The sequence below is a fragment of the Homalodisca vitripennis genome, chromosome 7 (genome assembly GCF_021130785.1).
Source record: "Homalodisca vitripennis isolate AUS2020 chromosome 7, UT_GWSS_2.1, whole genome shotgun sequence".
Taxonomy (NCBI): domain Eukaryota; kingdom Metazoa; phylum Arthropoda; class Insecta; order Hemiptera; family Cicadellidae; genus Homalodisca; species Homalodisca vitripennis.
In genome coordinates, this window is record NC_060213.1 from 25,552,090 (window position 1) to 25,579,668 (window position 27,579).

At 32.0% G+C, this 27,579-nt stretch overlaps 1 protein-coding gene across 1 annotated transcript in view; it reads right to left on the minus strand.

Moving 5' to 3' along the window:
- Positions 1 to 27,318, minus strand: part of LOC124365714 (protein HIRA homolog) — a 53,025-nt gene extending 25,707 nt beyond the window's left edge. The window contains exons 1-10 of the mRNA XM_046821660.1: positions 27,105 to 27,318; positions 25,250 to 25,312; positions 23,567 to 23,677; positions 22,799 to 22,897; positions 20,645 to 20,824; positions 18,675 to 18,826; positions 14,783 to 14,971; positions 12,955 to 13,236; positions 11,549 to 11,814; positions 4,997 to 5,161 (exon numbers count right to left, since the gene is read on the minus strand). Coding sequence (XP_046677616.1) covers positions 4,997 to 5,161; positions 11,549 to 11,814; positions 12,955 to 13,236; positions 14,783 to 14,971; positions 18,675 to 18,826; positions 20,645 to 20,824; positions 22,799 to 22,897; positions 23,567 to 23,677; positions 25,250 to 25,312; positions 27,105 to 27,141 — 1,544 coding nt within the window. The 5' untranslated portion in view covers positions 27,142 to 27,318. The remainder of the gene's footprint in view (positions 1 to 4,996; positions 5,162 to 11,548; positions 11,815 to 12,954; positions 13,237 to 14,782; positions 14,972 to 18,674; positions 18,827 to 20,644; positions 20,825 to 22,798; positions 22,898 to 23,566; positions 23,678 to 25,249; positions 25,313 to 27,104) is intronic.
- Between the last annotated feature and the right edge of the window lie 261 nt (positions 27,319 to 27,579).

The following is a 27,579-nucleotide window of genomic DNA, read 5'->3' on the forward strand; positions in this document are numbered from 1 at the left end:
CCTTTTTTTGATATTAATGGAATTACTTTTTCGTACATTATGTACTTACAAGTTTGAGGATTTTACCATAATGGTTACATAAAAAAGTTATTACTCCAGTTACTATATTAAATTAATTAATTAATGATACTGATCCTAGAAATACTCTACTGGAGAAATTTACAACACATTTCATTCCAAAACTTTTCTAAGCATTCTCAAGTTATATGTTCACTACAATTTTTTAGGACATCTATATTTCTATCTCCAGCAAATAAAATATTTTTATACTTTTGATGACTAAATCAATATGACGTACATCTCAAAATAATTTGAATTTGAAATGGGTGGTCTAAATAAACTAATTAAAATAAACTTGAAATCTAACAAAGAAAAAACTGTGGCAAAAAACTCAAAATGTTTTTCGTAAAATTAAATTTCTGAATGAGTAATTGTTTTCACTTTATTTGCTCTTTACATACGATTATTATTCCACTTTTATTCCATTTTTGCCTGCAAAGATATGATGTTTCTTTTGCAAGTTTAAAATAAAAGTGATTACAAATACAGTAAAAGGGACATTCACAAAGCACAATTTTCTTGTCTAAAGTACTTGAAGCTCTGAACTGGAACCATTTACAACGTTACGCTTGGAGATAATTATTTTTCATCATGTCAAGATATACAATGCAAAGATTAAAATCAATATGGATTTAGGGTTGTCTGACCATAATGCTATCTTTTTAAATATACCTGGTCAAAAAAAAATCCAAAATCCGAACAAAAATGATGTTGTGATCAAAAAGAGAATATATTCAGATACTAATGTTAATAGTTTTGTTCACTGCTTGGAAAGAAGTGGTATCTCAAATTTTGACCCAGCTCTTAATGTTAATAAAAATTACAACAATTTTTTGAGTAACTTCATGATGACATTGAATAATATCTTCCCTCATAAAACTTTTAAGAGGACCACCAAGACTAAACCGGTAGTCTTGAATTGGGTTACTCTGGGTATTGATATATCTAGTAAGAAGAAAAGGGAACTTCATTGGGAAGCAAAAATAAACAGAAATCCAGAGTTTTTAAATTATGTCAAGTCTTACAAAAAAACATTCAAAAAAGTAGCAAAGGCAGCAAAAATAATGGCAAATAGCGCCTACATAGTTCAATCTGAAAATAAATCTAAAGCTGCCTGGCAAATTGTAAATACAGAACTTGGCCACAATAGTATTAAAACTAAAACTGGTATTGTATTGAATGGATCCAAGGATGGAGAAGACATTTCTAGTCCTCAAGTTGTAGCTGAGAGTTTTAATGATTATTTTTCAAATATAGTTTTAAATACCAATGTAAAGAGAGCCACCGTTAATGGAGTTCATATATCAATGAAGCTCACTTGTTGTGAGGCTGGGGTTTCATTGTCTAGCTTCAACCCTTGCAATATTAGTGAAATTACTAAAATAATCTTATCAATGAAAAATAAAACCTCATTAGGATGGGATGAAATACCTATCAAGTTGATAAAAGCCACTGTTCATATAATATCAAGGCCCCTCACATTAATTATCAACCAATGTCTGAGAGAAGGAGTTTTCCCAGAAAAATTGAAATATTCACAAATATCACCAGTTTTTAAGAAAGGCTCAAAAAAGGATTTAAGCAATTATCGCCCCATATCAGTTTTAAGTAATCTGTCAAAAATATTTGAAAAAGTAATTAACTTAAGACTTGTAAATTATTTTGAAAATAATCACTTACTTTACAGTAAACAGTTTGGTTTTCGCAAAAATGTTGGGACAAGGTCAGCTCTCACAGAATTTACAAATGAGGTGATGGTGGCACTTGACGGGTCGTAGGCTACAGCGGGTGTTTTCTGTGACCTGTCTAAGGCCTTTGACTGCGTGGACCATGGAGTATTGTTACTCAAATTAAACGATTACGGTATAAAAGAAAATTGCTTTAGTCTGTTGAAATCTTATCTCACAAATCGAAAACAAAGAACTGTTATATTGGATAACAATTCAAAATTTTTTTCTAATTGGAAGGATATATCTACAGGTGTCCCTCAAGGTTCTATTTTGGGTCCCCTTTTATTTTTAATTTATGTTAATGACCTACCAAAAGCCATAGATAGAGACTTAATCTTGTTTGCCGATGATACAACAGCATTAGTAAAAAACAGATTAAATACTGAGCTCCCTGATTCAATTTCAGATGTATCTAATGCTATGGATTCTTGGTTTAGTGCTAATGGTTTAAAACTAAACATTGATAAAACCCAAATTATAACATTCTCATTAAGGAAAACCGCTGAAACTTTAAATGTTCCAAATTTAGTACCTTCTCATAAATTTCTGGGAGTATTTTTTGACGAAAACCTTAGTTGGAAAGTACATTTAGAAAATGTTGTAAAAAAGATTAGGTCAATATCTTTTGTATTTTTGCATATGAGAGACTGTGTCCCCCTTGATACCATAAAAATTATTTATCATGCATACGTAGAGTCAATCCTGAGATACGGTATAGTTCTGTGGGGCCAATCCTCAAATATCAAGTATGTTTTAAATATCCAAAAAAGAATAATTCGCATAGTTACAAACTCCAACCCACGTAGTTCATGTAGAACTCATTTTGTAAATTTAAAAATTTTAACAGTAATAGGATTGTACATCCATGAAATTTTAACTTATATTCACTTTGAAAAAAATGCTTTGCCAGACCATCTCAGGTTTCAGCATAATTATAATACAAGAAATGGCCTCGTTTTAAGATATCCATCCCATCGCTTAGCTCTTTTTCAAAAAAGTCCTATATATGCGGGGTTGAAGCTGTACAATGGTTTACCTGCGGCATATAAGGAAATAAACCAAAAAGAGTTCAAAGAAAAATTGAAAAATGAACTATTGAACACAGCATTTTATTCATTACAAGAATATTTTGAAAATGATTTGTATCTTGGTTTTTAGGATAAGTATTTTATTTTCTCTGTAATTGTAAATTAATACTAATTGACCTTATTAAATTTTCATAAGGTTTGACGATGCACCTGTTTTTTATGTGTATGTACATATTGTAAACGTCTTGTGCAAATAAAGTATGTCTATGTCTATGATAAGAATTTTTCCATGCCTTCATTCGAAGCTGTCAGTCAGTTCCCCACCCCCCACCCCCTACCACTCCAAACCCAAAACTCCCTTCCATCCTCCTTGTAATGTCTGTTTCGCCAACATTGTCACGATGCATCAATCAAAGTGAAAGCGTACGACTTACACAATTATTTTCATATTGAATACGTCTTCACATTTCATTCATTGTTATAGTGTATTAATAGAGTGCCTTAAATACGGAGTATAAACATTATTTCACTGTTTCCAAAATCTCTGATCTATATAAACATACTCTGGAGTTAAAATTATTTTGTTGGCCCCCTCAAAAAAAAAACTTGTGTAATTCAAATTTGTTGTGAAAACAATTACTAGTTCTTTGACGTTTGAATTTTTTAAGTTCCAATGTACCTTAACTAAGTTGTTACTTACTCTTACAATCACAATATTTTTGCTATAAACTGAAAGAGCACACTCCAGTGAACAATAATCTTATCTGCTAAGGTGTCAACCTGTAGCGCACATATCGCGTTCTTCAAAATTAAGTACCAATCAGTGAAATAGTTAATTTTTGTCTCTCAATTAATGGACTGTTCAGTTGTGACATGCTGATAATACTACTACGGTACTGAAAAGATAAGATATTCACTTGATCTAATCATAAATTAAGCAATCACTGCGAAAAAATAACACTTAGCAGTAGAAAAACTCTGGTTTGATATTACTGTGATTTAACCCTTTGAGTGCCAAGTATTTATTGAGTGGGTGTACTGAAAAGTGCCAGCCCTTTTGAAGGCATTTTGCAAGGTTTCAGTAAAAAATTCACAGTTTGATTACTTAATAAGCTATCAACATTTTTTTCTCTGAAAACTAAAAAAGTAAAAGTAAAGAATGTCTTATTTTACCAGGCGAAGTTAGGGCTAAGAAGCCCTCTCTAACACTTAACCTGGGGACCAACGGCTTAAAGGTGACTTCCGAACCACCACCAATGGCCGGGCAGGCGGGCCGCTTGCAAGGACAGGATCGCTCAGCGGTCACCTGTCCAAGCAGCAGCCACGCTCGGCGTTGCTTGATCTGGTTATCTTGCAATAACCGCCGTACCCACTACACTGCGCCATTGGCATTGGCAAAACTCTGCCTAATTAACATAAAATAACAAAGTTACTATAAAATTAAATGTATGAATACCAAAAATGGACTTGCCTAAAAAAATTCCAGAATTTATTTATAAATTTTCATTTTTTAACCAAATTAACAATACCAAAAAAATTCATATCCTTTTCTTTGTCCATATCACTGGAAAAAGTATTCAATTGACTATAAATCTTGAAAAATTCAAAGCATTTTCTTCAATAATGAGTGAGTTATACAACTTTTAAGTAACTGAGAAATATGTGTCACAATCTATTGACAGTGATGTCAGTGCCTTCTAGATTGATTTTCGTTAAAGTCAATTGATCGGAAGTGTACTATAGCAATTTATTTTTAAAAGAACAGTTCTTCATGAACAATTTAATATGATATTAGTTTAAAAATATTGTTTTCGATTTTTAGTGATATTTTTCCTGAACGTCCGGAAAAATCGGATGTTGGCATTCAAAGGGTTAAGGGACATAGCAGTTTTTTAATGAAATACTTGGGAATTTATATGTGTTTAATCAAAAGTGACTAAAAAATGTCCTTTAAGTCCTATTTCATGCAATAAAAATGTACATTCTTACCTTCGGCTATTTTCCATGAGTCTTATTCAAAATTACCTGAATGACTACTCTAAATGCTTATAGTGTCTCAAAGAATAAATAATTTCTACTTTTCTATGTTCACAGAATATATTTTAAAGAGCTGTAAATATGAAATTAAAAATTCTATTCGTTGCATCAGTCTGAGGAAGAAAGTTGACAAAATCTTACCGTTGTTTAGTGAGCTGCTCCTTAACCGGTGTTTTGATAGGACTGGACTGTTTCGACACATTGGGTGGGACGACCTCTTCTCGGCGCTCAATTACGATACGACTCTTGGACTCGTTGGTACTGGAGAACGTGATTGGTTCCGAACTGAATGGGGCGGGGCCTTCGCTGTAGCAAAAGTTAACAATATTAGTCACAAATGTAATATCTTGGGGATTTTCATGGGGTGGATTAACAACACTGGAGTCTTCTTCTTGAGCTGGGTCTGCAAACATAGAAATCAACTGTGTTTAATTAAGTAACGGTATCAGGAAAAAAGTGAGTATGACAGGCCAGGTTCCAACTTGGCCTCCATCATGGAGCAGAATATCATTGTTGGGTATTATGTGTGAAAATATCAAAATCTATTATAAAATACAGATAGAGTGCCAGAATAAATAAATGAACAATATTTATTTGTCATATGAACTCTTACGAGTTATTAACAAAGTCGATAATACAGTAAGTTGAGACTAAGTCAAAAAAAAGTTCTTAAGACCATACAAGATTTAAAAATTAAAATAGACATACATTAAAATATAACATTAATAGATTTTAACATACTTTTATGGTTTCAAATAAACATACTTGCCATCATTACTTATCTTAAAAGAAAATTTATATAAAGATTGTGGTTGATCCATGTAATTAATTCCAAAATATGATTCCCACTTTTAGTTCATCATACAAATACTAGGTACTATTGTAATATAAACTAAAGTAAAGGGTGATGCATTTAAAATTTTACAACGTAATCAAAATATGGTTAACAGTTGCTAAAAATTTATGTTATACACATTGAAAATCTCATCCTGTGAATAAAACGGCATATCTAGAAGCCAGTTGTAAATTTTGTTTTAAAGTATTTAAAGGGTATTTAGCTATTAAGGTAATGAAATTTACATTTGTTGTAATTCATTTGTAATTTGTAAATTAATTTGTTGTAATTAAATTTACAAACTTATGGTAGATTTTAACTGATATGACAATATGACTATTTAAAGTTTTACCAAGTCTATACAAATTTCTTAATACATATATACCACCAAATTATATATGTAAATTTAATTACAGTTTGTATTTGCAATTTTTTTAAACAGGGGCTTACAAATGTTCCACTGAGGGTGCTTGTGACGTTATTCTAACAACTTTCTTTTGCAAAATTAGAATTTCTCCTATCCTACTGCAATCACCATAAAAAATTATACAATATCTAAAGACAGACTGGAAATAAGCACAATATGCGGCTTTAATGTAATAATACATTGAGTTAATTGTCTAATAATAAAAATTATTCTGGATAGCTTGAAAGTAATGTAATCTACATGGACTCCCCAAGAAAGTGTCAATGTTCATGAAAAAGAAATAAGAAAGTCAATAATAAGTAGTAAAGTAATAATGTTGAGATTAATTCAGCCATTGTTACCTCAGGACATTTCTTACTAAGAGAAAGGCATTTAACGATATTGAGTTTTCCTTCAGAGAAGGGTAACTAATAAACTAAATCAATGCAGTGCAAATAGGGAACAAAAAATATTAATTTCTCCTTTTTGAAACAATACTTGGTTCTGTGGATTCTAACAAGGAACAAGCAAAGTAAAAGGTCAGCGTGCATGGCTCTCGTTTTCTACAGTTTCTCGATCTTTGCAAATGTTGTATAACCATTTTTACTCTAAACAGTTGACCTTCTTTTGCTATATCTTCTCTTGAGAGAATCTGTTACACTTTAAAAAAGGCTGTTTAGAATATCTGTGACACCGGAATGTAATACTAGTGCACAAAATTTATTTTGTAATTTTGGTTTTCTTACTTTCACTCACAAGTTTTTTTTTTATGACACACCAGTGTCACTTTGGATTCCCTCTACAATCCTTTTATTAGGTTTCTATAACACACACGTTTGTCATCTCTAATTTCCTTTGTTCAATTATTCTTAAATAATACATAATTTTCCTAAACTACTATATCATGATATTTTATAAATTTTTACATTTATTATTTTAGCTTGTCTTTCATCTGGGGTTTTATTTTTTGTTTTCTTTCCAAGTTACTTTTGGATTTACACGATTAAGATATGCGTTCCTGTTAGTGTACATTAAAAATGGTCAAACGCTATTATCAAACTCATTGTCAGCTAAAAATCTGTCACCCCAATTTTCCTCATGATACATGTTCTTAAGGAAATTTGACCCTTTGACAAGCGTACCAAAAGATAGCCGCATGAGTAAACACGGCCGTCATTATCTTAGGCTACTACTGAGATATGTTTTTATCAACCTAAGCTAGAAATCTAGCAGTTTTTTAACTTGTTCAGTTCTTCAGATAGTGTCACTGTACAAATCCTTCTTCTGTATGGGAGTCGTGTTCAGTAGCTATGTTTACATTTGTTTTACATGTAACAGTTGGGCACGCTGTACTCCCCAGTGGTCTGTCTCCTGTCAAAACAGACTCTGGTATGACCTTCATAATGCACTGTGTTTCTGTACAATAAAGTTTAATAAAATAACGTATCTAGATTAAATTCTATATATAAAACTAGGACTAGGGTGGGTATTACCAACAGTAACCTGTGATCCTATCACCCAAAACATTCCTTATAACTGAAATCCCTCACTGACTGGAAATATAATCAATAAAAACTAAAATCAGTTGTTGGTGCCATCAATATGGTATTAAGCCCTTGCTCAGTAATTGTAATAAAATAATTACCGAAAAATATTTTAATTGAACTAATATTTAAATTGCTGCTTGTAATCAATCCTTACATATAATGGTGTGCAAAAGATTATCGAACAACAACAAAATTGTACTTAGAGACTCTTTTAAGCGAGAGTCCTACAAGATCAACAATAACAGTATACAATATTATCTGTCAATGCACTGAGTATATCAGCAGTTATCAATTTGCTATCTATTCTCTGGCACAACACCGACTCAGCCACATGTTGATAGTAGTACTATGACTGTATAAAGATTACAAATTTAAACAGCAGCACTGGCCACACCAGAGTTGAAACTCACATTAGTTTTCCCGTAGTTTGTCCTTGCAACTCGTATGGCTAGTACAGATGGTCGTGCTACCTTCATTGGCAGCTCAGCGGCCATATTTGTAATCTGCCTCTCCAGATCGAAATTATTTTTCAATTTCCACCGTGTAATTTGCACAGTAATTTAAAATGTTTAAACAAGAAATTAAAAATCATTTAAAGTTTGTTTTTATTGAATCTTTTGGTATCAATTTACAATAACGTGACCATGGAAAGGTATGTTCATATTTTTTTCCTGAAAACTACAATTTTTCCTGAAAATAATAGTGAAGAAAAAATTCGTCGGCAACGTAAATCAAAGGAGTTACGATTTTTTGAAATCCTCTGAAAACTCTGTTTTTGACAGTACCTCTGGCAATTTTACTGAAATGATGCTGACTAGTACGTTAATCCTGTCAACGAGGCCTGCCCGCTGCGCACTGCTTGCTCTTTTAGAAAAAAAAATTAACTCGAGCTTGCAATAGTCGAATCCAGGATCACGTGATGCCCCTGATCCTTAACCCTCCAAGTGTTGTTCGACAAAATTTTGTCGGTTATTTTCCATCCTTAACGCAATAATGCCCGAAAGGCATCAATATAATACAATAATATACTTTCCCCCCAGTTTATATGCACCTGTAATAATAATACTTGGCTATAAATGCCCAACCCATGAAAAAAGTCCATTTTTCATGGTCACGGTATTGTAAATAAATACCAATCTTTTAATATAAAGATAAACATACATTTGGGAAATTTAACTCATATGTATATTGTTAACAAAGATATGTAAATAAATGTTATAAAATGTGCTACTTTCATTGGCAGCTCAGCGGCCATATTTGTAATCTGCCTCTCCAGATCGGAATTATTGTTCAATTTCCACCGTGTTATTTGCATAGTAATTTAAAATGTTTAAACAAGAAATTAAAAATCATTTAAAGTTTGTTTTTATTTTTTTAATATAAAGATAAACATACATTTGGGAAATTTAACTCATATGTATATTGTTAACAAAGATATGTAAATAAATGTTATAAAGTAGGCCTTTAGAGTTATGTTATACTCAGACATGCACTATTTTATATTTTTCTCATTCTTTCCATTTTTTATGGAATAAAAAAACTTTTAAAAATACATACCTATGTGTAGTCAAGAATAGTTTTCACACGTCTTCTAGTAAAATTTTCTAGGTTTCTACCACTTCAGCGCCATTCATCTTTATAGGCTCACTACGCGTCATTCATTTTATTTGCACAGTCAATGTTTAGAAAAAAATTATAGGCTAATTTAAAATTTACTCCTTTCCTTAAAAATTAACTTAAAATAAAGCTGCTCGATAGGTTTCAGCACTCACCATTCATTATAAAACACAGACAATATTAGAAAATAACTGCTATGTTTGGTGGCCAGTGGTGCTGGCCTTATGAGCTATGAACATATTATATCTTGGCCAGTACAGCTGGGCATACGAGCTGAGATAACATTACAGCAAAGATTAATCAGCGCTTCCGACAACATAGCAGTGGCCATAAGAGCTCCAAGGACAAATTATAAATAATCCCTTCGAGTGCATGGGATTAGGGTTTAGAATAAAGTGATGACGTATTAATACAAATTCGTAAAAAAATCATATAAATACTGTTTTTTAGCAAAACTACCTTTGATAATTTATTTTAATTTACAATAACTTCATTAGTGAAGCACTGACGATTCTTTCACCAATGTTACTTATTGCCTGTCACATTTACTATTTACAAGAAAATATTGCCATTCTTCATTCCAGAGGAAATAATCATGCTTCATCTCTTCATAGCTCGTGCTGTGTTCAGAACTTCCACCTCGCAGTGCTCACTCTCTTATTGATCTTCACAACACCAACTCTTTTGTCCATAAAATCAATACCATGAATAACGTACTGTAGAGGAAGATGAAGTAAAACACCACATCCAACTCCTAGAGTCAAGAAACTCTAAAATTTCTTCTCATCATCTGTGTTTCCATAATGGTGAAGACCGAATGGTTTACCACGCTCCTGGCAGGAATTTTCAACGAAGCGAAAGCTTGCGAGCCTAATAACTACTGTCCTATACCACTGAGTATCAACTTTTTCAACACCTGTGAGAAGTGAAGTGGGTAAGAGAAATAAGAAATTGTTTTATTACGTATGGTTTTACGACATACAAATTAAACACAGGAGCAGACAAAGTGCAGTTACAATGTCATAAAATTGTACAATCATGGAGAATGAATAATTAAAAAGGAATTAAGATCAGCAAAAAACTATTATTTGAAAGTAATTTCCTGGAAATAATATTTACAATTATTCCTATTGACTATTTCGTGGTTTCTAAACAGAATGAAAAGTTCTAGAAGCTCAAGTAAACAATTAATGCAATGTCTTGAAAATAAACTAGGAAAATCTACAACAGAAACAAGGGAATTGGGGACTAAAAATTGAAAGCTAGGGGTACAAGTAAATTTAAAACTAGATTTGGAAGTAGACAATTTTTTATTCTATTTCTGGAAAGGTTATTTGAGTACTGTTCTCAACATAACATACTAGCCAAACGGCTTTAAAAAATGAAAATCAATGAAAACAACCATGACCAAACTCGTACAAAACATTAGAGACAATACAGAAATAGACGAACATCAAACAGGGATATTTCTGGGTCTGAACAAAACATTCAACAGTTTCATGACATCATTATCAAAAACTAGAGCTCCTGGGCATGGGTGGAACCACAAAAATTGATTCAATCTGAAGGGACTTAACTAGATCTTTAAAACTAACATCCCTATACAGCAATTTCATCACCAGCATAAACATTGCCAACTAGTTTCATATTTTACAATGGATATTTTATTTTATGTTATCAAAATGTTCACTGAAATATACTAAACATTATGTTAAAACCCTAAGATCAGTCACTATATTTGTAGCTCAATTAGGGTTATAGTAAAAAATATAAGTATTGTAATTGAATTCTGAAATAAATATTTTTAAAAATTTAACAAATCACACACATAGTTTACTTTCTAAGTCATTCAATTACTTTCTATGTAGATGTGTGTATAACATGTTTTTTTTCTTTTAATAATGTTTAAAAGCTACATATATGTTTTTGAGACAAATAATATTGTTCTATTTGGTAATAAATACATTTTTTTGACTTATAAGAGAAAAATTGGCTAACATAAAAGTAATTATGAGAAAAATAAATTATAATCTGGGAAATTTTCTTCTACTTAAAAAGAGTTGGTATATTGACTTGTATAATAGAGTAGTAGTAGCTTATAACATTTCGATGAAACCTTAATATCTACTGAAATTAAAATGAAAAGTAATTATAGACATACAAGTTGTTTTCCACACCTTTTTCTGTGCAACTGATCTGCAAACATATTGTGAAAAGAAACATAATTTGGAATTATTCAAAACCACCCGAATATTACATACTTAATGTTAACGAATACAGACACTCACCCAGTGTCAACTTCAGGAGGTATGAAGATCGGTGTTATCCTTCGCCTGCCGTCCGACGTCCGCGTCTCTATCTGCTTGTTTGTGAGCGGCTTGCTGGCACTGGCTGGTGCCTCCTTCGCCTTGGCGGGCGAGCTCACAGGCACCTCCGGTACAGTCTCCACAGGTGGCTTGTGGATCACTAACGACGGATTCTCCAACACCACGGCTGACGCTGACTGTCTGCTGCTCCCAAACGACTTGCCATATGTCTTCTCGTACAGAGCGTTCTGTCAAAGGCATTTGTGTATAACCAAACTTGCTCATACTTTTATTACAAGATAGACTTTGACTGATTATATCCGAAATTATACATTGTGTCTCTTGGATAGTTTTTTAGTTCACGAAAAGCCTTCGGAATGGCAGGAGCACAATCCAAGCTTATCGCAGTTGACTAGGAAGTATTTTTAGACAACCTAAATTCCACGGCAGGGGAAGGAGGACACCTTTCATCTAACTCTAGCCACCTGCTCTTCTGTTTTGAGCATCTACAGAACCATCATAACCAAATACATCATTGTCTGCCCAGATGATAAGATAAGATGATATACCTTATCTAAAAAACCTCAGATAATAATATGCTCTAATAATTAGTAGTTATATAGTTTTTCAGTTTTATTAGATTGTATCATGAATTTGAATTTTTTATCAAATTAACAGTAAGGCAAATGGTTATTTTTAGATTTTTATCAATAAATATGCTAATTTTAACTAAATGCCCTCTTTAATATTTTGTGTTTACCTCTTATATAGTTTATTAGTTTTGTGTAGTAAAAATTAGTTTTGAACTTAAGAAAAATATATTTTATACATATCTTGGCGTTAAAGGAAGATTATGGAATTCATTAGTGGCGTACAAAGGGTTAATGTTTTAGCCATGTTACCACTAGTTATATTGTCACTTGTCATAGAATGCAATAGATAAGAATTTTTGTTGGTGATGAGAAAACTTGTCAGCAATCGTTTTGGAGTAAATATCCTTAGTAGGGATAAGTTGCAAAAAACATTTAAAAGTTTAAATTCATAAAATATGAAGTAATTATTGTGTCACACAACTCAGAATTATTAAAAAACAAACATTAGCAGGGTATAATATTGAGCATGAGAAACAGTGATTTATAATCATCTTTTACTCAAATTGTGTTATCCAAGAACATTTTCTGAAAATTCACCAAAACTATCATTCCACAAGTTCAATTCATAAAATAATAATACTTAACTCAGCATCTACTTTTTACTAACCTCCACCTACAGTTTGAATCGTCACTAGTTTAAATTAGTTTTCATATAATTTTCGTTTCGTTGCAATACATTTTTTTTTAATACAAGACAAGTTTATGTTAATACAAACACTAGCACTTGTAACTGACCTTCTCGTCAGTGGAAAGAGGTCGACCAAGCTCATGTTCACTGAACTCAAAATACGCAACGGTGCCATCCAGCGAACATGCCATCAGCTGCAGTCCACTGGCACTCCATGACAGGTCCAACACTGGCCGTGAGAACAGGTTCTCCATCGCAAACAGGGGGCGCTTGAGTGCTGTCACCCAAACGGAGATAGAGCGGTCACGCGATCCAATCGCACAGCAACAGGCGTGTTGGGACTTGCCTGATCGTGTGAAATCCCTCTGAAGGATGTTTGAGTTAAATCGCTAAAAGAGAAAAAATTATTTTGTAACATACTTTGTATCCGATCTTTATTTTCACTTAGGATTGGATCATCACTTAAAATATATTTCATATTCTAATAAATAGGTTTTTCAACAAATAAAATCTTATTGAATGCATATTTAGTAAATATAAGCCACAAATCCTTTAACTACTTTAAAGCAAAATTACAGAGAGGAAATGAATAAATAACAGCTGTAAATACTCTTGTAAATAATGTTCTCTTAGCTTTAGAAAATAATTGTTGGGCTCAGATCACATGAGCAAGGCATTTGATTGTGTTAAGCTTGATGTACTGGTGAACAAATTTGAACTCTATTGGTTTCAAGCAAAGAATCTGAACTTGTTAAGATCATATCTTGCCAATCACAAATAGGTTGTCATAGTTAATGAAGTTTATTCCCAAGTGGTTGATATAAAGATAGGTGTGCCACAGGGATCTATGTTAGGGCCTTTTTTGTTTATTATATTTATTAATGATTTAAATTTTAATGTCGCTAGTTTTACTACTATATATGCTGATAATACCACTTTGTTAAATAGTCACACAAATTAGTAAAAACACATTGAGTATGTATGTAAAAGATTACTTAGGGTCATTTACTATTGAGTATTGCTATTGAGTAAATTTAAAAAATTATTGACACAAATGTACGTAAAAATGGCTTATTTTACATATTTCGAAAGTATGGTTTAATAATTTTGGGGTAATGGTACAGGTATTAAACAAGTGCTAGTAATCCAAAAGAACGCTGTGAGAATTTTAGCGGATACACCTGTGTTAGATCATTGTAAACTTTTATTCGTTAATATTGGTGTTTTAACTGTTATAAATGTGTATATTTATGAGGTATTCATAGATGTAAGAAAACGTCACATATGGTTTTGAAAAGAAATTATATTCATCATTACAATACAAGCAATAAATACAGTATAAGTTAACTGTAGATAGAACTAGATTAAATAAAACTATGAATTACCATACAACCTGGGGCATTAAAATGTTTAATTTGTTCCTTTTTGCTGCTCAAATTTCACCATTTCAGGTTTATAATAATATATTGTATTGCTGGCTAAATACAATAGTCCTTTCTATTAATGTTAATGAATTTTTTAGCTGTGACATAAATTATAAGGATTTCTAACGCAAAAATCGGCTAGTAATTTTAATCTTTAATATTTGACAAAGCCTACTGAAATTTCATTGAAAATTATTAATGGTCAATAAATTGTATACTGTCCATAATACTGTGATAAAAGAATGGTTAAATCTTTTAGAGAATAGTAATTCTCACCAAAATGGGTATTCCTGTATTTAGTTAAACAATCAAGCCAGTACACCCTGCACATTTATGTGGGCTACTTGAAGTCAGTCTTACTCTATTTCAACACTGCTTTTAAAATGTTCAACTAATAAGTCATGTTAAAAACCTGTATTCAAATTTTAGTTCATATTTTTAAATAACTGTATTAAAATATAACACAAAGTTTGCATTGAAACTAAAATAAAACTATGGGGTTCCTACTTACAACGCAAGTGACAGCTTTACGATGGCCAACAAAATCAATATCGTACCGCCAGCCTTCACGCTCAATAATCTGTGCGGTGGGGCCAGAACCGTTCATGGCGTGCGCAGACACCAGGTACTGTCCGTCAGGAGACCAGCTCAGTCGCAGTACCAGCGTTGTTCCAGCACACTGTGGAAAGATCAAACCGTACTTTTGTTATTATGCAATGACAATACAGTAGAATTTTGATCAGTTTCAAATGGCCTGGATTGTCTGACTGATACATCAATTAACTACAATTGTTAGTCCAGACTTAGCCTAATTATTAGTCACATATACTTGCCCATGACAAGAACTTAATATTAATATTAAATTTAAAATGAAAGTATGAAAACGCCTTTTTACTTAACCCTTTGAGTGCCAACGGCCGAGTAATCCGCCGTCCCATATCTGAGCGAGAAGTGCCAACGGCCAAGTAATCCGCCGTCCCGTATCTGAGCGAGAAGTGCCAACGGCCGAGTAATCCGCCGTCCGCAATTTGATTTTTGTTTGTTATTAAAATGATATTTACCACTATTGATACTTATATCGTAATATTCTGTATTTCATTGTCTTCAATTAAAAAAAATGTTATAGCGTCGCATAACGTCGACAGGTTAATGTTTTTCAAGGAAAAAAGCCTCTTACATCTGCCGAAAGTGTAAAAGGGCAGTATACACATTGGTACTTTGGGATTATACCGACCACACCCAGACATGAATCGTTATTTGACATTTTACTTCTACTGATAACTAGATTAGCTTAGAACAATATTTCTTCAATATAAAACAGGAATATTGTCTTATCGCAAACTCCTCCCCATCCTCAGACAGAGGTCAAAGTCGAGCGGTCTAGTAGATAACGTGATTGCAGAGTCTCGTTATCAGAGTCTCGTTATCGCGCCCCGTAATCAGGATTCTCTAGAAAGATAAGATAACAGCGACAACAATACCGATCAAAATACCTGGAAATGCTTGTTGACTGATAGAATGTTAGTTCTGTTACTCAACTACACCGTTTTATAACGTTCAAAGTTCATTGAAAAAAAGTTTAAGCGTTGGGGGCATATAACGGAATCTGACCCCATTAACAATTGATAATCGTTGTAAGTTTGTAATTAAAGAGTTTTTTCGTTCTATCATGTTTGTTTCTACAAATTTATATTTTTGTGTTCTTCATACTTGTGTAGTCGGTATAATCCCAAAGTACCCACACATTCTGGTTCCCGAAACATACTTGTTAGGTACATGCCCAAACGGACATTTTATATATAAGTAGTTATTTTATTTTGTAAAAAGTGAATTGGTTCTTTTTTGTTTTTATAAAAAATATATTATTTAAGTTGTTTTGCAACTGGAAGCTTGAATTTAATTGTTACGCCATAGAAACGAAAGCTTTTGAAAAAGTACTGTTGTATCGCATATTTTGTTTTAAGTGATGTAAATATGTTATTTGTGGATCAAATGTAATAAAACTTGGACAGTGTGTGTGCTCAACCATAGGAGCATCACTAAAAACAAATAAAAATTGACCTATAGATTTTTTTTTGTAATTGATATCTACCTTAAACTTTGAAAAAAAGAAAAAATCATGTAAGTTTATATACATATACTAAAAAAATATATATTTTGTAATGCATGACCTTATATTTTGTGTTTGAATGTTCAAATATAGTGTATTATGAACTGTTTAAACAAAGTTTCACAAAGATCTGTTCATAAATAAGAGAGCTGTAAACGTTTTCCTAAACTTCTACATTTTTTACAAATATGCCCTGCCATTTCTTGCGTAACCAATAGTGTGGAGGCCTGGCACTTTTCGCATGCAACATCAAAATAAGCCCGGCACTCAAAGGGTTAACACATTCTGAATTTTAAATTAAAATACATACTATAGTTAAAAGATTATGAATCATTATTACAAGGCATGTTTTATAAGTATACTCTTGATGTATACAGGGTGGCGCAAAAGTCACTGGACAGTTGGTTAAAACAAGACTAGATTTATTTGAAATTATTTTTTTAAATCCAGCTCAGATGCTAATCATCTGGTCGATTTTCGAGGCCTTTTGGTTACAGCTAAACATACCCGCAATAAATTGTCATCAGTTTAGACTGTTGTTGGGCGGCCAGACCTTGGTGCATCCATAACAGATCCATGTTGTTCAAATCTCTCTCGTATGTCGTACACTGTTTGTCTAGACGGTGGTTTTGATCTAAAGTGTATTCCCCATTCATTAACAAACTGCAGTAGCACCACTTTAAAAAAATGTTTTTAACGCGAAAATCCTTTCTTCTTTCGTTAACATTATGACTAATGTTTAACAAAAATTCTATTAGAAAAATAATAATTCGGGGACTACAGCTTTAAACACGTGTCACAGATGAACTCACTAGTTCAATTGTTGTGTGTTTCATTGCATTGTATTGCAAACTTAAAAAGGCATAATTACCAACATTTAGTAATACCAACATCACGGACGAAAACTATTGTACTACGTCTTGCTGTTATTTTTTTCTTCTTTTAACCAACTGTCCAGTGACTTTTGCGCCACCCTGTATATAAAAAAGTAAACTCTGCAAAAGTTTTGTTTTTATATGAAGGCCCACTTTTTTATAGCCACCAATATTAAATTAAGGCACATATCAAATTGAACAACAAGAATTGAATTGAAATATCTTTATTCATGTCAGTACATGTCAAGCATTTACAATAAAAAACAATTATATATTCTGTCCAAGGATTATACTATATCTATGTATTGATTAATATGTTCTTACCCCAAACAATGTGGCAAAAACAAATTCAGTAGAACCCTATTTTACAATACTTAAAATCTCATAATCTCAGAATATTCTTAAAATCTCATAAAAACGCAAAGCTATGCTTCAAGCTCTTCAAAATTAAATAAAATTTTGTTAATAAAATAATCTTTTAGATAATATTTCAATTTTTTAAACACTTTTCATGTTTTATGTATGTAGGAAGATTGTCGTTTTCTTTTTAGAGATTTCCAATTTATGGAATTCAGTTGCTATACTCCCCTTTTGTCTAGTATTATAACAGTGATTGTTTCCTAATAAAGGTAGTTTGTTAGCTTTCATTAATTTATTAGTGTGGAGAATAGCTTGTAATGACTATAAACTGTCATTGTACCCAAACTAGAAAATTTATTTTTTACTGTATCATTCCCATCAAGGTCAAAATAATACGAATACACCTTTTTTGTAGTATTGGTATCTTTCTGGAGGTTTGCTGCCTGATTTAACATCAACTAGAACACAGTTGTGACACCATCGTCGTTATTGTGGTGCTGACCACATAAGATGCTACTTCAGTTGCAAAAACGTGGACCATACTCTTTGCAAATCTGACAGTTAATTTCAATTGCTTTCATGGATTCATTTTCACTAAGAAAATGAATTTCTCAGTTATTGCCACAATGGTGTCTGTGCTTGCAGTAAATATAGATAGACAGTTCAGGGCACCGATCGCAGTGCTGAAGTAGGGGGGCACAAAAATGATATTTTATTTTTATAACTACAAAAACACGTTTTCATAAAGACTTTATTTTTGTATATCAGAAAATGTTGGTAAACATGTACCGAGAAGTGAAACAGTAACAGCGAAAAAAATTTTAAAGTATTTATTTTTATTATAGTTTACAAAGTTTATCAAATTACAATTTTATAAAGGGTATTGTTTTATAATATTTTGATATTGTTTTTTAATAGATTTGTGTGATATACAATTTAAAAATAAGAATAAATAACTACTTTAAAATTCAATGGTTACTCATTGGATAGTAGTATTTAATATTAGAACAATAATAGTTTTACAAGACAAAATAACAGTTTTGCTGACCTCCTGAAACGGGTTTCTGTATGACAGCCTCCTCTTCCCAGGTACCTGTGCGCCAGATCCTCAGACTCTTGTCGTCTGACTGAGAGGACAGGTACTTGCCCACAGGGTCCCAGGTGACCCCCTTCACTAGTCCAGTGTGACCCTTCAGAACTGCGACCACCTCTGTACAAAACGCCCACACTTATATACTGTATAGTAGAAGAAAAACTAAGGATAAAAAAATGTCGACCTGATGTGTCTAACGAATACGAATGGTGGCCTAACTTGTGAATGTAACCCTCCAAACATTATTATCAAGGCTTTCTGGTTTTAAAAACTGTGTTGACCCTTCACACACCGCTAATGAGTTCCATAACTTTCCTATAACATCAAGACATCTATAACTTTAAAGTTCAAAGCTTTTTTTTTAACAAATACACTAAAAGAAGTAAATGCAAAAACATATAATACAGGGCATTTTAGTTAAAATTAGCATATTTATTGAAAAAGAACTAAAAATGACCATTTACCATTTGATCTAAATTCAAATTCGCGGTACAATCTAATAAAACTGAAAAATTATATAAACTAATAATATTATTACAGCATATTCTAATTTCAAAGTTTTGTAGATATGGTCTACCATCTTATCTTATCATCTGGGCAAACAATGGATATACTTGGTTATGGTTTCATGGGAGGTGCAAAACAGACAACCAGGGGAAGGAACTAGATAAGGAGTGCTATCCTCCCCTTTCCGCAGAATTTAGGTTGTCTAAAAATACTTCCTAGTCAACCATGATAAGCAAGGAGTGCCATTTCAAAGGCTTTTTGTGAACTAAATAACTATCCCAGAGGCACATTTTGAAATATTTTCAATCTTGTTATAGACCGCCACCTATTCAATCAAAAGGAGTTGGACCAGCAATTTCTATTGAAGATTGATCTCTAAAGTGAGGCCAAAATATTTTAATATTGAATATTAGCACATTTTCAACACAGTTTAACAAGAAAATCTTAGATAAAACTGGTCCTGTTGCTTAAGAATTATGACCTTCAAACATTACCCGCTTTTACCTGTATTATAGAGCACTATGCTATTAAATTTGAGCTTGTAGCAAACATTTTTGGATTACAAAACCATTCTGTGTAATTTAAATTGCCTAAGTATATTTTCATACCAACCATTTTTATTTTTATAATACATTTTATCTACATGATCATGGTAGATAACATTATTGTACACAAAAATAAAACATTTATTACCATTTCCTTGTAAACATATGCTTGTACACTTAATTCCTAGAAGTTTGCAATTCATTCCGTTAAAAGATAAACAAATGGGATAAGATTTCATAAAAACCCAAAAACTGCAAAGGAAAGAATATTTCATACATTTTTATTTGAATGGTACACAAGTACCATTCATATAAATCGACCACGCATACGTTCTTTACTGCCCCGTCAAAGTTTAGAGGACAATGTTTTAAAACTTAAGCTATGTTCATTATAAATATTGGAAATCATCACCAAAACTATCACAGAACAAAGGTTTCTCATAATAAAAAAAACCATTCATGCTTTGTATATCACATTAAGATTTTCTAATTTTGTTATAAATATAATGCTTTGCAACTAAATTTAAAGATCGTTGCAGTATCGAATGTAAATGTTCTTCACTTTTAAGACGACTTTAAAAGACATTTTTGCAAATCTAATCCTTCTAGGAATCATCATAATCTTAACAAAACTATCAAAACATAACTTTAAAAGTGCTATAAAAAAACAAACAATATTCCTTCGCCCATTTCATATTTGTATAAAAACCAATGAGCTGTGGTAAATAATTTGATAGCCAAAATACTTGATTAGATTTTAAAATACACCTGTTCAGTGTCAAACATTTTTAATTAACAAAATTATATTCACTATTAAAAAATAGCAAAGAGCACAAAAACAGTGTCCATGTATTTCTATAAAAACAAACAAATCCCTGGTAACCTGGCAGTTTGTGAGCGTCCCAGACGATGACGGTGTTGTCCACAGAGCAGGTGGCCAGCCAAACGTCATGAGGAGACCAAGCGATGTCCAGCACATCCCCGTCATGTCTCTTCAGCGTAGAGACGCATCGCCACGACTCCACATTCACTACTCCTTTACTACCAAACACTGCACCACCACCTACGCACAAAAAACATTAACAACCACCTACGCACAACAACATTAACAACAGTTATTTTTCATAACAACTACCAATGATTAAGTTATTTCCTTTGTTTTTACAAATTATCTTTTTCTATAAATTACAATCTACATCTATGCCATTTTTCCTTACGCTTGTATTTAAACCTTCAGTTAATTTCCGATAATAAAATGTATTATTTTGTTGTTGATCAAAAAAGTTTTCCAAAATCTTCTCTTTAAATATTAGAGCACAATTTTTCAAGGGCACATGTCATTGTTTAATATAAATATATTGTTTAATAATATATGTGCAAAATATAAACTGAAAACAAAACAAAGTTATAACATTCATTAATTATTTCAAGCTCAAAAGCGTAAAAACATATTCTTAAAGGTGAATATTTCTCACAAACCATCCATACATGATGATAATAAATAAAAATAGCTGTATTGTTTGTTAACTATTGTTGGGAGTTTACTTATTTACAAGCTTAGCACTGTCATTCCCTTAAAGTAAAAAAAATAACAAGTGTTCAGGCTAGAATATTGATATGTCACTCTGCCATTCTTATATATTACAGAAGGTTAACACGTTTTCTGGCTAGAATATTGAGATGTCACTCTGCCATTCCTATATATTACAGAAGGTTAACACGTTTTCTGGCTAGAATATTGAGATGTCACTCTGCCGTTCCTCTATATTACAGAAGGTTAACACGTTTTCTGGCTAGAATATTGAGATGTCACTCTGCCATTCCTATATATTACAGAAGGTTAACACGTTTTCTGGCTAGAATATTGAGATGTCACTCTGCCGTTCCTCTATATTACAGAAGGTTAACACGTTTTCTGGCTAGAATATTGAGATGTCACTCTGCTGTTCCTCTATATTACAGAAGGTTAACAAGTGTTGGATAGAATACTGAGATGGCATCTTCCCATTTTCCAATTTATTACAAAAGTATTCTTTAACAGTTAATTAAACTTTTATTTCTTTTTATTAATATGGAACTTTTACAAGACATTCTTTGATTGAGACAACATTTATAACAGTGCAAATTCTGAATACGTCAAATAAAAACAAAAGCAATAGAATATATTTACACATTTTAATAATATGTCTGAATTGACAAAATAAATCCAAATTAATAAAAAAGGTGGTAATAGATTAACTTTGACATGTAACGGTAATAAACTTGAAAGGATGCTCTTCTATTGTCGTTTGGGACAAAACAAACGAGTATACAAGGGCTGTCTTGAATGCTAAAGATGTTTTGAGATACACAAAATTAATAAAGGAATAAATAAAATATTTTATATACATTAAAAAAATAGATTCTTAAACTGATTTTTTACATCATATTGACATTTAAATTAAGGCACTTATCATACTGTGAAACCTGTTTTTCAAAGTTGTATCTATAAATTTGAAACACTGGTTTACAACGTCATGTAGTTCTATATCAAGTTCCTCCATCACAAATCTCAGGCACCAAACACCTTGAAATTTACAAAAATTGTTTGAAAGTTCTGTTATCATTTTGCTGTTAATTTTCATCACTAATACATCATTCACAAGGCTTAATTAACCACTATTGTCTTCATCGCGAACTTTGGTATGAGTTTGACCAACTTTTTAAAATCAATGCACCATTGTCTTACTCAGCTTTCACTCATTATTATTTTCAGTGCATATTACAAGATGGCAATAAACAATTGGTTTGTGTTTTTATGGCAAAAAAACTGTTCACAGAAGTGGTGAGATTTTCTATTGTAACACATTTGAACATGTTACAGTGAGTAAAGTGGGAGGTACACATTTGGATGCGTATTGAGTATAAAAACGTTTTTACAAGATGTCGGTTCTAACTCTACTTATTGCCAAAATAGGCAAAATGCCTGTTACTGTCTAAACAGTCCTCATATTACAGCAAGAATCATTATAAATATAAACAGGAACAAGGAACAAACCTGGACATTTACTGATGACCCAGACCATGATCATCTTGTCATCACCTCCTGACGCCAGATATTTCCCGGAATAGCTCCAACGAACGCAGTTGACACAAGCTGCAACACAGTCTACATTGTAGTTTAAAGAATGAATGGGTCAGTAGCTTTTATTCAGATTAAATTACCTAAGTAAGAGATCCAATATGGTACTTAAACGTTTAATTTTTGATTTAAGAAGAAAGAGTGAATACTCTCAAAATAATAATTTAGGCTTTACGTGAAGGTACTAGCACTATGGCCCAGTAATAGACATAACATCTGGGACATTATTATTATATCTTTAAAACAACCTAAGCTATAACTTGACAATCTATTTGTTTATTTCAGATACAGTCACAAATATTATGCTGAAAAAGATGAACCATCGGTTACACTTTTTGCAGTTCCACTTTAGTAACATACCAGTACTCTATATTAGAAAATTATATTTAAAACACTGAATTTTACTACAACAAATATTTTCATTAAGATCATTTACTTTTATCTTAAAAATAAAAACTATCAGAAATCATTAGAACATAGTCATCATACTCTTATTAGTTAATTCTTTAGGAAATTGATTGTACGCTTAATATTAATAGAAAAATACAATGATTAATATATTTGTTGTAGTACGAATACAAACATTATTTATATAAAACAAAATTAAGGATGTACAGTTTATTCAGACCATAGAAAATGTTAATGTGGAAATTCCAAGACAAGTTCAAACTGAAAAGCAATTACCTAAGTGATTATCCAACTGACAAAGCATTTTAGGTACTTTCTCGTTCAGTTCCGCAACTTCATCAGCAACGGGAGCCATGTTCCAGATAACCACTCGGCCAGAGTCCTCACCTGCAGGAAAACACTTTCTGTATTATCACACAACTGATTCTCTTACATTCAAAACATCAAAACATATAACTCAACTTCAATAATTTTTCAATTACTAAATTTTCTCAACTTCATTGAACTCCTCGTAACAATCCTCTCATAAAAATGTAACACTATAACATGATATACAAGCCTCAACAAAGTGGGTCTCAAAGCCAAAAGCTACACCAAAGAATTACAAGCTGTCTCATTTCATCTCTCTTCCAACCGGCCAGCCACCTGCTGACCACTCAGTTGGACCATAGCCTTATTAATGCATCAACTACAGATTGTGAAAAATACAAACATTTTGAAAGCGCAGTGAGTTTATGTAAAAGTTTTGGTACAACTTGGAACGTTTCTTACAGAGGTCCATTCTTTGTCAAAACAAGTGAAGTCAACTCGAGTTTTTAAGTTTATAAGTAGTGTTAGTTGTTCAAAAGGTAAAACATTGAATAAACTGGAGATTGAATTCGAAAAGATTATTGATTAAATTTAAAGGACATTTCTAGATCAAACTTGGAGCTGGAGTCTAAAATATTAGTTGCAACATTATTTCTACATAGAAAAGCTTAAGTTGTTGATAATGCAAGTTCCTCCGTGAGGTGCCCCTCATTTTATTCTAATCAAGACCTGTTACACAACACATAATTCACATAATCTTAATTTGTTATGGTAATGATCAGTACACATTATTTTATTACTGCTTCTTTGGTATTAATTATGAGATATTTAATAAACTCAGTTACAACTTATATATACACTAAATTGTATAAATAGCAATAGGTAGCCTTATTTAATTTCAATAAACATTGAATCACAAATAGTACCTGCTCCACCGGGAGTCGAACCCGTATCTCTCACTTGCCGGGTGAATGTGCTACCATTACACCACAGAGCGCTTACTTTTTCCGATTCAATTATTTTGTATTTGGCCGTATCTGTCACATATGCGTTTAAATAAGCAAACTAACATATGATCGGAAGACCACATACCTGTCAAACGACTTTTATTTACATTAAATTGTATAAATGGCAATAGCCTTATTTAATTTCAATAAACATTGAATCACAAAAAGTACCTGCTTGCTCCGCCTGGAGTCGAACCCAGATCTCTCACTTGCCGGGTGAATGTGCTACCATTACACATTATTTTATATATATATATACAAATATTATATATATATATATATATAATATTTGGGAGATATTTTGTCGTATAAGTGTGTTAATGTTAGAATAAATTATAAAAAGGATCGTAATAATGTAAAAAAACAAGTTAAGATTGATTTCAGCATTTCCTTGATCAAAATATCTGGGGAACAACCAGTAAATTATTTTAGCTTTTAAAAGTCTCTAAGAGTTAATCTTAATTTTTATGATCTAAAATGACAAGCTTTGTAATCTTACAGCTATCACTGAAGTATTCACTACACAATCACACTTGCCCTTGTACTTTGTTCATTAGTTGTAAGAAAACCAACAATCACTTACGACTATTGATTTAAAACAAATTATGTGATGTGATAAATGTTTAAAAAATTAAAAATTTACCTTGTCCTCCAGTGGCGAAGCGAGTTCCATCAGGGTGGATGTCAATTGAGAATATGGGCAGATCTGAAACAGAAAAATTAATATTAAGCTGTTTATTTACTTTACACTTAACTGATATTCTCTTCTAAGGAAATGGACTGCTGATATCCTACACACGTCAGTCTCAAGGTCATTTTGTTTCCACTTGTAATTGAGTAAGGAAAGATTCTCAGTACAACTTCGACCTGTTTAAGAAGCCTGACTAAGTGCTGGAACTAACCAATGAGGTGGGTGGCTAGAGTTTGATCTTACAAATAGAAAACAATAAAAAAAAAAACAATGATCAAAACTAGCTGTGATCAATTTTGGAGTTCCTCAAGGGAACAATTTTGTGCCAGTCCAATAGTACTTACCCACAACTAGGATCACAACATCTGCATAACCTTGTGCAAATAGACATCATTCTCACTGAGGTTTCAGAGTGGGCAATTTATTACAGGTTTCACAGCAGAGGTGACAGAGATTATCTCTGTGGGCATTTCGGGTGGTCCTGGCCAAAACATTGAACCTAAAAGGAGGTAGTGACACATTTGGTTCCCAGTGTACTTCACCCCATGTCATCTTGCCCATGCACTTTGCCTGGATTTAGCATTATCCAAGCTCTTTGGATATCCATAAAGGAGCCAAATGTTACCTATTTATCTTAAATCACCTTCTTAACTCTGTTTACCAAATGATGAAGAGCTGACTCACAGGATTTACCTGATGTATAAGTATATTCACTTACTCTGCAGATGATTGGCCAACAAGTCTCCCTCTCAGATATATCTCAACAAAATCTTCAAGATTTTCAAGAAAAAGAAGAACAAGATGATTAGGTGATGCCTCAAAATCTGTGTAGGCTACCTAATCTTGGTAACATTTTTTTTTTGTTAAAAAATAGTCGCCTCCGGATGATATAAATTAATGTACCTACATGATTTTCACTGATTCTTCTGAAAAACTAGTGAGCCATCTTTTGTTTAACCCCACTGGTCCATTCGAAAAACAATAACCATATTATGATTTTTAAGGAGATTCCATCTGTGGTAGTAACATTTTTCAGTTACAATGGTTTTTTTTAGGGAAGACGATCCTAAACTGCAGTATTAACAATTTACATTAATTAACTACCCTGGGAATCAAAGCTGTGACCTCTAGGATTAAGCTGCAGTCTTAATCCTATACTATGGAAAAGTTCTAATAACTTATTCTCCCATTTATTGATATATTATAACTCGGTTCACTCACTACACTACATGGAGAACAAATTATTCATCTTTTAATCATTACCAAAAATTTTTTTTCTAACATTCAACACTTTTATTATTATAAATAATTTTTATCAACTGAGTGAACAGGCTAATTCAATATAAATCAATATAACATCATATTGGCTACTATAAACTCCAATCAATGTGTGTTTACGTTGTATTTTATTTGTAATTTATTAATTTAAAGTATGCCGACAAATTACCCTATAGTCTTTTACAAAAAAGAAACTAACCAATTGAAAATATTTTAAATGTTTTAATAAGTGTTTTAAAAACTTCCACAACACAGCATTAAGTATAAAACTGTACATCTTCAGCTCAAACAGTACGGTTCATAGAAACTAACTACATCTACTACACTGAAAGGTTTATTTAGGCTATATAACTACTAGGCTACTAGTTATTACAAAATCTTTAAAAAAATCAAATTAAAAAGTTCATTCCTATAATTTGCTATGAGGAGCTATCAGAAAGCTTCTTTTTTCGCCAGAAATTGTGTTTGGGATTTTAAAGACTCAATAATTTAAATAAAGAAAGGTTACTTTGAAAAGCTTCTTTCTTACCGTCATGAGACACCCAGTGCGGTTTTAAAACTTTCATCTATATAATTGAAAGTACAGTCCGAAGTAAATATTAAGATTAAAAATAAAGTAAATATGTTTTAAGCTCTTAAGTTATAAAAATTTTTGAAAGTTTTTTTACTATTATTGTTTATAACCAGATAAAAGGTTAATTACTATCACAGTCACAACACAACTATCAACAATAAGAATATTAGTATCCTTGCCGGGCCAGACGCCACTTTTACTAATACAGTGTTGCCAATGTTTTTCCAATATTACCATTACGACTAACACTAACATTAGTATTTACATTCAAGTATGGTTTATTTAATTAAAGCTTAATAAATTATAATTTGTAAATTTTAAAATTATTCATTTCATTCTTGAATACTTAATTACTGAATAGGTTAAATCTCCATCCCTAATCCGATCAACTGGTTCGATGTCGTCAGCAGTGTAATAATAAGTGAACATT